The 17,211-nt window shown below is 38.2% G+C and overlaps 1 protein-coding gene across 1 annotated transcript in view; it reads right to left on the bottom strand.

Moving 5' to 3' along the window:
* The window catches only part of LOC306870862 (serine/threonine-protein kinase PAK 3), a gene marked incomplete at its 3' end in the record, with an annotated part of 285,953 nt that overhangs the window by 112,618 nt on the left and 156,124 nt on the right, over positions 1 to 17,211 (bottom strand). The window contains exons 6-7 of the mRNA XM_079418334.1: positions 10,255 to 10,404; positions 9,975 to 10,149 (exon numbers count right to left, since the gene is read on the bottom strand). Of these exons, the coding sequence (XP_079274460.1) occupies positions 9,975 to 10,149; positions 10,255 to 10,404 (325 nt within the window). The remainder of the gene's footprint in view (positions 1 to 9,974; positions 10,150 to 10,254; positions 10,405 to 17,211) is intronic.

The following is a 17,211-nucleotide window of genomic DNA, read 5'->3' as shown; positions in this document are numbered from 1 at the left end:
TGGTGGTCTTCTGCTCTGCCGTGGTGGTCTTCTGTCCTGCTCTGGTGGCCCTCTGCTCCATCTGCTCTGCCATGGTGGGTCTCTGTCACAAATCCGGTCCGTGGACTTCCGTCCAACTGCCACCAGAGGTCGCTTTTCCGTTATATTGACTCTCAAACTACACAGACTTTCACATGTCACCACGGACTACATTTCCCACGCTCCACTTCACTGATTAAACTCTCTCACCTGCAACCAATGACACACACTATGTAACACCCACACTCAGATCCTTCTCAAAATCACAGATTATTGTCCGCGTTTATCGCTCTTCTAGTGATAGCACTTTATGGAGCAAGTTTCCTGTCTGAGTTTTGTCTAGTTCCTAGTTCCTTGCTCTTGTCCAGTTTAGTCACATCTAGTTTTGCCTGATTGTCTGTTTCCTGATCACCTGCCTGTCTTGGATTTCTCTCTCATCTTGTCACTTGGACTCTGTTCGTACCTCATCTGGATTATTTGTCTGTGGATTACTCGCTTGCTTCATCCTTTGGATCATGTTCACCATCGATCGGTCTTGGATTATGTTCGATTGATCGCCATCGGTCTTGCTCTCTAAATACCTGTTTGCCATTGTCCGACCATGTTTAGGAATAAAGCTTTGCAGATGGATCCGCACACTTCCTCTGTTCACACATATATATATGCGGTGCCTTTCGAAAGTAAGGCACAGCATTGTCATAATTAATTAATTAATTTTTTTTAATGAAAAAAAAAACATGAAATAAGTACATTGCATTGAAAGGGGTCATCGGATGCCCATTTTTCACAAGTTGATATGATTCTTTAGGGTCTTATTGAAAAGTCTATAACATACTTTGGTTCAAATTTCTCAATGGTAGTGTAAAAATTATTTACCCTGTCAAAATCAGCTCTGTTTTCATCAAGCCGTTTTTAATCCATGTTGCTTTTTTCCTGATCACACATATATATGCGGTGCCTTGCGAAAGTAAATCAATCAATTGGAGACATTCTTGTCTTCCCTGCACCGGAGGCAACTCAAAGGCGGGCAGCTCTCAGCTCACTCAGGGCAGGTCAAATGTAAGACGGCCTTGTTAATCAACTATCGTCGGAATGGCCTGTACAGAACTACATAATTCTGACAGCAATCTTACAACAGCCTGATTTGAGAAAGGGAATTTTAAAATATGGATTTAAAAAAAAAAAACACTGGGTGGATTTTTATCATTATAGGATGGATGTGTACACACACTTCCAACACCAATTTATGTTCAAACAACTTGAGAAGTGAATTTTGCATCCAATGACCCCTTTAACTCAGTACTTAGCTGAAGCACCTTTACAGCCTCAAGTATATATATATATATATATATATATATATATATATATATATATATATATATATATATATATATACACACACACACACACACACACGTGTATACATAAATACATACAAGTACATCAAAAAAAAAAAAATGTAATATCATGAAAAAGGTCAATATTTTTTGTCACTTATTTCAAAAAGTGAAACCCATATATTATATAGATTCATTACACAGAGTGAAATATTTTAAACCTTTATTTCCTGAAATTTTCATGATTATGGTTTACAGATAATGAAAACCCAAAATTCAGTGTCTCAGAAAATTTAAATATTACATAAGATCAATAAAAAAAAGTATATTTTAAACAGAGATTTCAGGCTTCTGAAAAGTATGTTCATTTCTATGCACTCAATACTTGGTTGGGCCTCCTTTTGCATGAATTACTGCATCAATGCGGCGTGGAATGGAGGTAATCAGCCTGTGGCACTGCTCAGGTGTAATGGAAGCCCAGGTTGCTCTCATCTTCCTCTTGACAATACGAGTTTGCTGGCCAATCAAGCACAGTAACACCATGGCCATTGAACCAGCTTTTGATACCTTTGGCAGTGTGGGCAGGTGCCAAGTCCTGCTGGAAAATGAAATCAGCATCTCCATAAAGCTTGTCAGCAGAAGAAAGCATGAAGTGCTCTAAAATTTGCTGGTAGATGGCTGCGTTGACTGTGAACTTCAGAAAACACAGTGGACCAACACCAGCAGATGACATGTCAGCCCAACTCATCACTGACTGTGGAAACTTCACACTGGACTTCAAGCAACATGGATTCTGTGCCTCTCCACTCTTCCTCCAGACTCTGGGACCTTGATTTCCAAATGAAATGCAAAATTTACTTTCATCTGAAAAGAGGACTTTGGACCACTGAGCAACAGTCCAGTTCCTTTTCTCCACAGCCCAGGTAAGACGCTTCTGACATTGTCTCTGGTTCAGAAGTGGCTTGGTAGCCCTTTTGCTGAAGACGTCTGAGCATGGTGACTCTTGATGCACTCCAGCTTCAGTCCACTCCTTGTGAAACTCTCCCAAGTGTTTGAATCAGTGTTAATTTCGTTGACGAAGACGAGGACGAAAAATATTTGTCAACAAACCTTTTTTCTGTGACTAAGACGAGACGTTGAAGAGCTAAAACTAATACGAAACTGATACGAATTAATAAGACAAAATTTATGCAGCGTCTTTGTTAACAAGACGAGACGGGACTAAAATGTTATTTGAGGACTACCGGACATTCAAAATACATCGAACCCCCACATGATTGTAAAGCGCTTTGGCTGTACAGCAATACACAATAAAGCGCTATATAAATGCATAATTCATTCATTCATTCATCCTATAGGCTAAGTTAACTGTCTTGACTTTCAAAATGTGTCTCTGTCAGGGGCGTTTTCTTATCTAGTCTCAGTATGGCAGCCGCAGTTGACGGATAGGCTACCAAAACGCAAACTAGCATTCTGAATGACTAATGGCCTCAGCACCCGAAGGGTTAGGGACTGGGTGACCAGACGTCCCGTTTTCGTTGTCGATTAACTTAAAGTTAGTGAAGGTGCGATAGGCAGAATCGCGCTGACAGAGAAGTGCTCTCTCACGCACGCTCAACTTCTTCAGTTTTCATACAGCACGCGATCAGTTCTCAGCATCCAAATACTCACACAGCAGTCCAAATATCTATCGTGTAGTGTCAGAGTATCTCACGTAAATAAAATCGGTTATATGGATTAAGTGAGCGAAAACAAGTAGGTGAAACTGAATGTGTGTCAGTATTACATGCACACCTTCCGTCTTAAAGGGACAGCATTCCCTAATGTGTCATAAATGTTAACCAACAGAAGATTTTAAATAAATGTATACGTGTTAAGTAAACCTACTGTATCTGAAAAATTTGTTTAATTTGTATCTCTACCAAAAAATTTAAATTTATTCCAGTCTCATAAGCTTAATTGATTTGGTCTAAAGAGAGAAGAACTGATGACTATTTTTGTTTGAATACTACATTTAAAATAGCTACCAAAATAAATGTTGGTAACTGCAGCTTGACTAAAAGTAAATGACTAAAAGTGACAAAAATGCAATGACTTTTTGTCGACTAAAACTAGACTAAAACTATGAAAGACTCAAATGACTAAAATGTGACTAAGACTTCACCTGACTTGAAACTTCACCTGACATCTATTCACCCGAAAGGTAATTATAGTTCTGCCTATTATTAACTGTTTTTGGGAAACATGGATATACATAGCAGGTTTTAACCCCTCATTTCAGTATACAAATTTAACAATGTACACAAAAGTCCCACAAAAGGTACACAAAATTTCTCTCAAATATTGTTCACAAATCTGTCTAAATCTGTGTTAGTGAGCACTTCTCCTTTGCTGAGATAATCCATCCACCTCACAGGTGTGGCATATCAAGATGCTGATTAGACAGCATGATTATTGCACAGGTGTGCTTTAGGCTGGCCACAATAAAAAAAAAAAAGCAGTTTTACTGTTTTGGGGGGTCCAAAAACAAATCAGTATCTGGTGTGACCACCATTTGCCTCACAATGTGCAACACATCTCCTTCGCATAGAGTTGATCAGGTTGTTGATTGTGGCCTGTGGAATGTTGGTCCACTCCTCTTCAATGGCTGTGCGAAGTAGGCAGAGTAGAAATAGGCCTTTTGTGATCTTTGAATTCAGCTCATGAAAAATGGAGGCAAAAACAAAAGTGTTGCGTTTATAATTTTGGTCAGTGTAAATTAGAGATCGACCGATTTATCGATTTACCGATATTTTTCCCGATATTTAAGCATTTTTCCATAATCGAATATCGGTTTTGTAATATCGGATTCCCCGATAAACACCGCCATCTTGTGGACGTTTTCAGAATTGCGCGCAGGATCGCAATTGCAGCGCATCTGAGGGGAGACGAGACAGCAACGGCGTGCAGGTACTTGATTTGCTGTAGTTAGTAAACTATTTAATATTACAGGCATTAATGCACAAATTAGATGTATTACATAAATGCCTGATATATAGTTTAAATGCAACTTGGCTCTAAGAAATATGATAAATAAGATACTCTGTCAAGCCCTGTCCCTATAAAGATAGGCTATAACTTTGCCTGAAATAACACAGCCATGAATTAGCACATGGTGGAAATAAAAGCGCTGAATTTAATTCTCTCTGTGGTCTATTAGTCTCGTGAAGTCGGAGTCACATAGATAATCCGTCAAGTCCTCTCCCAATAAAGACGTAACTTTGCATGAATTAAATAATACAGCCATGAATGATTGCATGTTGGAAAGAAAAGCATTGAATGTAATTCTCTCTCTGTTGTCTATATGCTCATCATTAGTCTCGTGAAGCCGCTTTCATATTGCAGTTCACTCAGCGGGTTGATGCTCAAGAAATGCTCAGCACGGCCACCGCATGTAACTTTTAACAAGATTCACTTTTTTGAAGCACCCTAAATCGTATTAACACTTACTATATAACCATTATTTCGTTTATAAACATCTAAATTAATACAACTCTATGGAAATTAATTATTTATTATCTCCGCGATCGATCGCAGTTTGAGTAGCCTATAGTTCTGTGTAAAGGCATAGATAAACCGCGCTGTCAGCAGCATAATTTAGAGCATGCCAGTTGAGAAATGCAATAAAATACAATGCTTGTTATATTCCAATATTCCAGAGAATATTATTCCGTGAATGAACATTATCCAGTGAATTATTCTTCACTCTTTATCCTATTAAACAGCTTATAAACCTACTAAAACTGTAGTTAAAAATGAAGTTGATATGACTCCTTTCCTTTATTTTCTCCATTTGAAAACATTAGACTTTCTATGTTAATTTTGCTTACTGCTAATATTAGTGTTGCTGCTAAAGCTTTTTATAAATAAAATGTTTTTTATTGTTGTAATACGAAGATTAAATTGAACATGACAGGGCTCTAGACTGCGACCAAAATGGTAATTGTTTGCGAGTTAAAATTTTACGTGGTCGCATTTGTACGAGTGCCAGGTCTGCGCTGCTCCAAAGCGTCTGCTTCATACAGCGCGCGCTGCCAGCCGCAGCACATTATAGCAGGAGTCAGATTTCACTGATCACGTGAAGAGAGGTGCTTTCAGCCGAGCGCTTAGTGGGTAGAGCCTGGTTTATACTCGCCGCGTCAGCACGAGCGTGAAGGTGCGCGTCGCGGATGGAGCGCAACGGATGGATTTGTTTTCAAACTAAAGTAAAAGACCGCTTCTTAAACCAGAGAAGGTGAACGTGGTGGTATTCTTGTAGAAAAAACTCCTGTCAGCTACAGCCAGTTTAGTTTTACTTTTCTTTTTGTTTTCGTTTTGAGAAGCTTGTTATCTTTGCCGTTTACCTCAGGTTATGCTATGGAGGCTTTCCTTAATTAAAAAAAAATATATATTAATATTTATTTGCTTCCTCAGAGTTTGCTAAACATTCTGTAATATACTAGGTATATAGTACAGCATGTGGTGTGTCCTATGCCATGCCTCGTCTTATTCGTTTTTGTTGATAAATGTTATGTAAGAGTTTGTCATTGTCAACGTACTGTTTTATTGTTGTTGCGCTTTTTAATTAAGAATAACAATGAATCCATCTTTTGTTTTAGTCTTAAAAAGTTAAAGGTGTATAGATATAAGCAAAACAGACAATGATCTTTTCTTGTAAAATGTGACACCAAGATCGCAAATTTGAAAGTAAAAAGCGCACGAAAAAAGGAATTCCTGTTCACAAAATTTAAATCACAAATAATACAGATGAAAAATAACGAGTTGAATGTTGAAAACTTTCGTTACCATATAACTATAAACTATGATAAAAGTTCATCAGCATGCATTGATTAATCAAATGTTGTAGCAAAAACAAAAAACAAATTGCAACCAAATTATGTGCTCGTGCGCAAAAGTGAGATCAGTGGGAAGAATGAGTCTAGAGCCCTGCATGAAAGACTGCTAATTCTCAAAACATTTTTTGTTAAAATGACTGAAAGGAGGAAAAACCAAAGTGAAGTATGGACTTACTTCACGCAGTCATTTATTTACTTTATAACAGTAAATAAATATCGGTTCTGCATATCGGTTATCGGGCACATAGTCATGCAAATAATTGGTATCGGTATCGGTTATAAAAAATCAATATCGGTCGACCACTAGTGTAAATAGTGCATCCGGAAAGTATTTACAGCACTTCCTTTTTTCTTATGTTATAGCCCTATTCCAAAATGGATTAAATTCATTATTTTCCTCATTCTACAAACAACACCCCATAATGACAACGTGAAAGAAGTCTGTTTTAAATCTTTGCAAATTAAAAAATAATTAAATAAATAAAAATCACATGTAGATAAGTATTCACAGCCTTTTCTCAATACTTTGTTGAAGCACCTTTGTTGAAGTACTTTTCAATTACAGCCTCAAATTTTTTGGGGTATGATGCGACAAGCTTTCATCGCCATCATTTGGCAATTCTCTGCCATTCTTTTCCTCGCCTCTTCACCTCTCAAGCTCATCTCTCAAGTCAGGTTGGATGGGGGCAGACATACATTTTCAGGTTTCTCCAAAAATATCTGATTGGGTTCAAGACCAGGCTGTGGCTGGGCCACTCAAGGACATTCACTATATTGTCTATATGCCACTCTTGCTGTGTGCTTAGGGTCACTGTCCTGTTGGAAGGTGAACCTTCTACCCAGTCTGAGGTTCTGAATGCTCTGGACTAGGTTTTCAATAAGGCTTAATATTTGGGTCCATTGAGCACCTCAGTCCCTGATGGTGGAAAACAGACCCACAGCATGAGGATACTACCAGCACACTTTACTTTTGGGATGGTACTCCGCAGGGGATGAGCAGAGCTGGTTACCTTCAAACATGATGCTTATAATTGAGGTTCATCAGACCAGAGAATCTGGTTTCTCAGAGTCTGAGGGTCCTTTAGGTGCTATTTATTTTTTTTTTTTTTGCAAATTCCAAGTGTGTTTTCATGTGTCTTCACTGAGGCGAGGATTGAGCTTGGCCACACCGCCATAGAGCCCAAATCTGTGGAGTGTTGCAGTGTATCCTTCTGTAGGTTTCTCCCATCTGCATATATGGTCATGGAGCTCAAGTAGAGTGACCATCATGTTCTCGGTCACCAGTCTAGACAAGGCCCTTCATCAATTGCTCAGTTTGTCCAGGTGGCCAGCTCTTGGAAGTGTCCTGGTTGTTTTTTTTCCATTAGGGGTAATAGAGAATACATGCTTCTGTGAACCTTCGATGCTGCAAAAAAAATAAAATAAATAAATAAATGTACCCTTCCCCAGATCTGTGTCTCGATACAATCCTGTCTCGGAGGTCTACAGACAATTCCTTGGACTTCATGGCTTGGTTTGTGATCTGATATGTACTGTTAGCAATGGGACAATATATAGACAGGTGTGTGCCTTTCCAAATTATGTCCAATCAACTGAATTTACCACAGGTGTACTCCAATCAAGTTGTAGAAAAATCAGAAGCATGATCAGGGAAAAATCTGCATCTTTTCACTGATCTGCATCACAGGATGCACCTGAGCTCAATTTTGCGTGTCATGGCAAAGGCTGTGAATACTTATGGACATGTGATTTTTTTTATAAATTTGCAAAGATTTCAAACAAACTTCTTTCACGTTGTCATTATGGGGTTTTGTTTGTAGGATGTTGAGAAAAGTAATGAATTTAATCCATTTTGGAATAAGGCTGCAACATAACAAAACATAGAAAAAGTGCTGTGAATACTTTCCGGATGCACTGTATGTGTATGTGTGTGTGTGTGTGTGTGTGTGTGTGTGTGTGTATATATATACAAAATGTATACAAAATATATATACGCCAAATGTGGCACACACACTCCAAAAAAGTTGGGACAGAGGCATATTTAACACTGTGTCACATCAACAGTCCTTTTAATTACAATGTTTAATTGTTTAGGATTTGAGGATACTAATTATTAAAGTTCCGCAAGTAAAATTTTTGTCCAATCTGGCTTGATACAAGACTTCAGATGCGCAGCAGTCTGTGATTGTTGTTGTCTAATTCTCCTTTTCATGATGAGCCATACTTTTTCCAATAGGAGACAGATCTGCTGGCCAGTCTAGCACATTCACTTTGTCTACAAAAACGCGCTGTTGTAGCACATGAAGAATGAGACCTGGCGTTGTCTTTATATAATAACCATGGACTTCCCATGAAAGACATCATCTTGATGGCAGTATATGTCTCTGAACAATCCCAGTATATGCTTCCATGTCAATAGTACCTTCGCACATATGTCAGTCACCCATGCCGTTTGCTCTGCTGCACCCCCATTCCATGACAGACGTTTGCTTTTGCGTCAGTTGCTAAAGAAAGTCTGGATGGTAACTTTGGTCTTTAGGACTCAGAACTCAAAATCCATTTTTCCCGGAATTAAGTTGAAATGTGGACTCATCTGGGTACAGCACACATTTTTACTGTCTTTTTGACTATCTGAGATGAGCTCTCAGCATCGGCAGCAATGCTGCATAGAATTGATGTATATCTTTCTCCTAGAGTAACAGATACTCAAGTTTAATTTCTTGAATGCAGTTTTCCTGCCTTGCCCTACATGTACTGTGATTTCTCTGGATTCCTTTTCATAATATTATGTATGGTACTTGGTGAAGTATACACTCTGATGGGTCGTATTTCAGGGATTTGGACAAACGACCTATACGGGCGTATTGGTTGGAGGACAGGTTGGGAGCATATACAAGCACACAGACACAGAAGCAAATACATACACACAGAGCTTTTTGAAATGTTTTTTGGAAAGGTACATGAAGAACAGTGATCTCTGTCTGTTATAAGAACTATGTCTGTTTTAGTGCTTAGTGATGTTGATAATCTGAATCGCAGACCAGAACTGCATTCTTAGTCAAAAATCATAAAGGAATGTGTTTCAGATTCTTATTGGAATTTCATCAGATTTTGGAACCAACCCCAAAGGATACTAATACGATCAAATAAGAATAATCTAAAAATCAGTTACAGACATTCCTACAGGATATTTTTTTTGCTTTTATTGGATTATACAAATCCTTGAAATTCTTTTTGATGCCATACAGGAACATTCTACTTTACTGGGAATCATAATAGGCCTTTTGGGACATTTAGATTACATTTACACATTTGGCAAACACTTTTATCTAAAGCGGCTTGCAGCATATTCCAGCTATTTTACCACATTCCTTTAGGATTTTTCACTTAGGGGTAATTTCAACATTTCGTATCTGCTGTTTGAGAGGAATCTTTTAAAAATGGAAAACTTAAAACGCAAATTTGACAATTTATATGTATTGTGACTTAAAATACTGCAATATAATTCTGTCAGTCATGAATACCACAGCAATGAACTAACAATGAAGAATCAATTTGATAAATTAATTGAAATATTATAATTACTTTATTTATTTTTTTGCATTTATGAGCAGATGTATAACCTTTTGAAGGCTAGGGTTACTGCAGCCCTTGAACCAAATATTGCTATAGTATCTCATAAGAGTTAAATAATAATATTCTATCATCATACATAAAGCTAAAACCAACACTCTTGCCTACATACTGAGTTTTTCCAGTATTTCCTCATCTGTCATCTTGGACTTCTTCCTCTGTCGGTCAGTGTGACGGTACAGCATACTGGATGTATTCTCTGGCTGTACTTGAGACTCTGGAAGGGTCGTGACCTCTTTGACAGAAGCGGGAGGTGCAGCTGACTCAACAACAGAGCGAGTGAAAATCTACAGAAAGATACAGTGAGTATGTATCTTTAGCAGTATGATTGTTGTTGTTCCTAACGTATAATGTATCTAAAATCTAAAAAACATTTTAAATGCGGTACTAACAGATTTGGTGTGCTCAGGGCGTGGGGCAATGATGGGTGGAACCTCATCATCATCGTCTTCATCTTCTTCCTCTTCGTCCTCCTCTTCCTCATCTTCTTCTTCAGACACCGGTGGTGCAATAGGAGAGTCAGAAGTTGTCTTAGCCCCTTGCTGTGCTCCCAAACAGACACACACACACATGCACAGAGTGTTGAGCGCTTGGTCCACAATCATACATATCATAAATGCATCTTTGTACTGTTCATTTGTAGCCTTTATATATAGCAATTTTAAACAAGACTATTTCTTAAGTGAAACAGCAATGATTATACTCCGCAGTAACAGTTTCAAACAGTATGGCTGTGATTACTTCTGGTTCATTCATCAAGGAGAAACTGCACATTTTGCTGAATGTAGCAGGCCATCTGTGCTTTCCATGCACTCAGATGTACACCCATGTATACATTATGCCCAGTATACATACTACGTTGCAGCAAAAGAAAGTATGCTAGTATGCTATTCCTTATGCTGGTATGCATTGCCAACACAGACCCTTTACAAAGTCAAATGGACTGAGATCACTGACATTATAGGCATAAGCATAATGAAATGCATACTAGCAGGATCAGTGAAAAAGTTAGTTACCTTAGATGAGGGAACGAGACATTGCACCAGAGCTGATATTATGTGGAAACATTTTTCTCAAAAATACTACTAAAGACTTATTGAATCATGCTAGTGAAGACTGGCCAATGGCGTTGAAGAGTACAAAATATCGGTGGGCTTCCCCACCAAATAAGGCGGGACTGAACGTCATTCTCCTAGAATCTTGAAGTGTAAAATAATTCCGTGTGTTACAGCGATGGGTTGTGGCTCAAGTATGTCAAATTACACAAACACATATCATGTACCGACAATCCAGTGAAACACTCTTTGCTCAGACACTGGCAGGCCTTTCATGAGTCCACCATGATATGGAATGGCTCGAATGGGGGTCCCCACGAGAGCATCTAACACAAGTGCCAAGTCCCAAGTTGGTTGGGTGGAAGGGCTCAGCTGTCTGGGTGATTATCAAAGTGAGTGTGGAATATTATTATTTTATTATTATTTTTTGACATTTTATTTGAATGTTTTTGCTTTTTTCACAGAACAAACAGAAGAACAAGAAGAATGAGGAAAAAAATTGATAATTAACTTAAACTTAAAGGCCTTCATGGCTTCTATGCTGTCAGGGGTCTCAGCCAACGTGAAATGTATGGCTGACACCAGAACAGTTCCATGATGGAGAACATGATGCCACACACACAGTGTGTAATGAAAAGGTTGAACTATTTTACTATTTAACACACACTCTATTACTTAATAGATACTAAGCATGCTCACACACAGAGACACAGATTATGTTGTAGATACAGATGTTTAAAATAACTTACAGGTAATAAAATGCTTACTGGAAGTGTCCTGTTTATAATATTTTTCAGGTTTAAATTTAATTATAATGTGGCATAGTTGTCAAAACTGATATGTCTGTATAAATGAAATGGTAAACTTTGACTAAATGTGATTTTAAATGTAATGATGATTTTAAAATCTGAATGTCAGTACCTAATAAAACCTGAGAAAATAACTATTTAAGTGATAGAATGAGCCAATGAGTGATCCTTTGCTGCCATCTAGTGGTTGTATTTGCACTTTCAGGGAATACAGCATAGACATGTAGTGTTTTTAATCTTCATAACTATTACAGTGTAAGTTTCTGTCCGATCTCCATAAAATTTAGCATGATTGTTTAGAATCATAATGCGTGAGTTTAGTTTTGTGATGTTTTGAGTTTTCTTTTAAGTGTTATAGACTTTTGCGTACACTAGATCAAGAACGCATTAATAAATGGCCCTGTTATAACTGTCCAAATGCAAATGTTCAATTTCTTTGATAATTATTGACCTAGAGAGTCCAGACAACTGTACTGCAGTGGTTTTATTGATTTTGAGTTTAAAACCTACAACTAGTTCACAAAAGTATTTTTTAGAATAATCTCAAATATGTAATGAACAGTTTGATTGACAGCATTGGTCCCAGAGGCAAAGTTGTTCAGAATGAGGAGGTCTATCATATGATATGAAGATCTAGTGTTTGAGTGAATATGTTTTTTATTTTTATTTTTTGCGATTTGAGATCATTTACTGTAGAAATATTGTGTTTTTGAGGTCTTTTTAACTGTTATAGTGCCTATGATCCAATCTCGATGAAACTTTGCATGCTTGTTTTGAGTCATCTGTCACATGTTTTCCCCAAGTTTTGTAAAATTTTTAATTTAGGTTTTATAGGCTTTTGGGTGTATTTGGCCACACTCTTAATAAATGACCCTGTTATAGCTAACCAAAAAAACAAAATTCAACAATTTTTTGATAATTATTCATCTAGAGAGTCCAGAGAATTGTTCTGCAGTGGTTTGATTGAGATTGAGCGAAAAACCTAGGACTAGATAGCAAAAGTAGGTTTTCAACATAATTGTGAATATTTAATGAATGCTTTGATTGACAGCAATGGTTCTAGAGGCAAAGTTGTGCATTTTGAGGAGCTCTATCAAACGATATGCATATTGTGTGGATGTGTGAAACACCACGTGACTACAGAGGAATAAAACTCGAGGTCGAACATGCCCACCGATTTTCATTCCGAGCGACCTCCGTTAACCTTGTCTAATAGGTGCTTAAAATTGTTTGGCCATGTTTTTGAGATGCGCGAATGTCCTCATAGACACTTATGCCACTTTGGACAAAGACACTGCATAACAATTTTCAAGTCGATCGGACCAATGGTTGCGTAGTTATAGCCATTTTTATGTTTTTTCCCATCTTATAGCACCACCAAGTGGTAGAGCTGCACATTTCTTTTTTTTATTTGACCAAAGATTGAGCGAATACACGTGTACTAAGCTTGGTGAAGATATCTCATTCCGTTCAAGAGTTGCAGCTAAATTTAGCAATTGGCTAAAGTTAACATAGAACATTTTTGCGTACTGTTACACACGAAAATCGAAAATTTAAACATTTTTAAATTAATTTTGATATTCGGCCTCCACAGAATATTTCTGCACTAGTTTGGTTCCAATCGGGCGAAAAACCTAGGACTACTTCGTAAAAGTAATTTTTGGACATAACTCAATTTTGCGGAAAAACCATACGTCGTAGAGCGAATCTGTCGGGCTCCAATAAAACAAAATGACTCATGAAAATGACAACTGTAATACTAACTGTGCACAATACAAAAATAGTGCATTATCTTGACTATTGTTGGCTGTAAAATAGTACTTTTGGTACAATATTAATTACATTATCAATTAATACGGATTACACTTCATTATTAATAACTTTGGCATTAATAAGTGACATTGGCTATGAATGCATTGCATCAACTACCTTGAGATGTTCCCAGGTTTTGTCAGATACCTCAGATTCGTCATTATTGATGCATCTCAACCTCTCCAATACAAGCAAAATTACAAGGTCTATACCCCACTTTTTGAAATTAGGCACAAAATCAGTTTTCCACATTCTTAAAATCACCATTTTGGCATTTATCATACCAAATAATATGGCTTGCCTTTCATGTATATCAGGGATGGGCAACTGGCGGCCCGCAGTGTTTTTTAGTATGGCCCGCTGGATTATATTAGACTCGGATTATCAATTTTAAAACATTTGAAAAGTAAGTCAAGTAAAGATTACATTCAGTTTATGATGTTAATACTGTCTCCAAACAGGAGAGGTCACTATTTTCAACCGTTCACCTATTAATAACAGCACAGTAAGATGTGCACTCTAACGAAAACATTTACTAACATTAGCAAATAAAACATGAAAAATTGGCCATGAAAAAAGTATTTTCCAGTCAAGATCGTCAACAGATTATCTTTTTTACCAAGTTCAAGGGCATACCCATATGTTTGGAAATGTGTATTTAAATCGCCATCACTCCACTGCTCTCAAACAATGGGGACACCAGAGTTGCACTTGCATCAAATTTCAAAGGTAAAATGCATAGTTAACAAAACCTTTTTGCAAAATGTATGACAGTAGTGTTTGCGCAGAACTGTGGGTTCTTAGGGGGTTCCTGTTCTTAGTGTTTCCACGGGTTTAATTGCTTAAATTTAAGGCCATGAAAACTCTTAAATGGTACGAAAAGTCTTAATTTTAAGAGGTCTTAAATTTGGGGACGAAAAGACAATTATTGCTATGTTGATTAATATGTCTACTTCAAAAGGTTGTGATTTCACTGAATAAATGTGAGCGCTGCAGTTTCAAAGCGCTGTGGCTTTGTGTACTGCTGTTACCGGGGAAACTGCTATATTTTGCAGTTACAAAAGTGAAACCTGCTGGCAGAGAATGAATTTGCTTTTTCAAAGTTGCCACAGTTCTTCTGGATTTAGTCTGTCTCCGTTTGTTCCGTTTCTTCATGCCATTCCAGACAGGCTGGATGATGATGTGATCAGATCTCTGTGTGAAGCACTGGCTGTTGTCAGACTCCTTGTGCAAACAAAAATCTCACTGGATTATTCTAATTAATGGCAAAAAGAAGTTCTGGGACTATTAAGGAGAGCAGCAAGACGCATCTTATTGCAGAATGCTTGTTCCATTCTAAGCCAGGATGGATCTCTATCTGCATTATGGGGTTGCTTTTTCCACCATGCAAAAATACTTAGGTTAGCTGCCCAATAGTAATATTTGAACTGCGGTAGGCCTAACCTAACCCTCCCTCCTTTATAGGTTTGCATAAATGTTTCTTACATATTCTCGCATTTGTGAGTGTGGAATACTTTTATAGCAGCCACATACACTTTCAGTGTGGAGGATCTATAGTTAAAAAGACACTCTTACAGGAAGGAAAGAATGATTGCTATTGGACAGTTAGATGTGTCTTTGCCCTGTGATTTGGACTAATTTGTGAAAACTCTCTATTGTGTGTAAAGATGCCTTAGTGGAAGGAGCCCTGGCCTTGGAGATAGTGTTTAACATACTGAGAAAGCACATCTTGTGCTGGCGAGCTCTGTTGAGAAGCTAGACACAAAGATTCCATAACTCTGGGGATATGCCATATCACTCCCTGTGCTTGAGAGGATGTCTCTTCTCAGCTGTATAGCCGACTTCTGCCCTGTCAAATACACTCCAAATCATATTGACAGTTAAAGTGTATATTCCTCAATCCCTGTGGTTCACCTCACCCCTTGATAGCTTGTCCATAGCACAATCCAGGCCCTGCCTGACGCATTTGTTGTAACATTCTTTCACTTGACCACTTGGATATACAGCGATACAGCTTCATATTGTGCCAGTGGGCCTAAGCATCCAAGCAGCCATATGTTAAAGTGTACGCCACATGCTCAGTGGCATGCAACTCTTTAGCCAGAGCTGAAGTGTTCACATATAATTCATATTCATTAAAGGATTGTCATGCTGCATTAATTAGTTCAACCGGAACCTGGAACACTTCCCATAACACCCAATGTACTTGTTACATTGTAAGAAGAATGCCATCTACACAAATTTTTGTCTGTTTTATTCTTAAGGCCAAAGTACACTTTTTTTTTTATGTATACGCTAGCGTATACGCACAGTCTTTTGCACAGCCTTGCAAAGTACACTTCATTTGACTCATATGCATGCGCTTCGCTCCAAATTGCAATACCTCTCCTGGCCTAATGGAGCCAGGTCTCGTCGTCCCTTTAATGTTTTTGTAGCTCTTACATATCTGTTGAGAAGATATTTCCACCTTTGTCGACAGTATTTCTCGTCTTTGCCCAGTGTTTGTGCAATCTCTCGCCACGAGTTAAAACCCATATAAATAACTTTGTATTCTTTCATGCTAGAGTTGTACAAATGAGGATATTTTCTAACCTCTTCACACAATCTCTCGTCTATGTAGGCCTCCATTGTCGCTGTAGCTAACCTGCATTCCAGTTTGTTTATGCGGTTTTTCTTCAGCTAACTTGTGAATCGATGCGCCCACTTCAGGGTTGCCACCTTGCAGAAAAACTAATTACTGCGAAATAATTAAATGCGCATGTGCGACCTGCGTGTACAAAGTATCCGGCTGTACGCGTACAGTATGCGTGTACTATTCTGATGACGAAATTCGCATCACGCACACTGTACGCTGTCCCTTGTATATGCGTAAAAAGTAAAGTATACTTTAGGCTTTACTTTGAGGTCACTGTAGGCACCCTGATCCAGTCAATACCCAGATCATCATCCAGTCAATACATCAGATACAGTCATCGGGATCCAGTCCGTATCCAGTCCAGATGGTGGATCAGCACCTAGAAACAACCTCTACAGCCCTGAATGTCAGCGGACACCATGTCAACTAGACGAGTCCTAGTGATAGATCCCCAGTGAAGACCTCGCCGGCACAAGACCACAAGAACCAGACAAGTCTTTTCTGACTTGCGTTGCAGCCTGGAATTAAACCACACAATGCTGGTTTCACCTGGACAGAACAGAACAGAACTGGCCCCCGATTGAGCCTGGCCTCTCCCAAGATTATTTTCTGCATTTCTGTCATCAATGGAGTTTCGGTTCCTTGCCTCGGTCGCCTTTGGCTTGCTTAGTTGGGGACACAATTTCTGGAAATATTGTTGACCTGATTGCACAGATACTATTGGAAGAGAACTGAACTGAGCTGGACAATGACATCACTGAATCAACAATGGACTGACTTTAACTGAAAAACTGACTGCTTTCTATTGTCCACTTGCTTTATCAGCACAACTTTTTCATGTTTAACCCTGTGAAGCTGCTTTGACACAATTTGTATTGTATAGAGTGCTATCTATCTATCTATCTATCTATCCATCTATCTATCTGTATATCAGTAGGCCCACTCCGGGGAAAAAAACTAATTACCAGCCTAGTTTACGGTCATACGGTATAATCTTCTAAAAGTCATCTTTGATAAGCAGACGAGAAGCGCAGTGCT

This window comes from Barbus barbus (assembly GCF_936440315.1).
Source record: "Barbus barbus genome assembly, chromosome: 6".
NCBI lineage: Eukaryota > Metazoa > Chordata > Actinopteri > Cypriniformes > Cyprinidae > Barbus > Barbus barbus.
The sequence above is the reverse complement of the archived record's forward strand: the minus strand, read 5'-3'. Positions and strand labels throughout refer to the sequence as shown.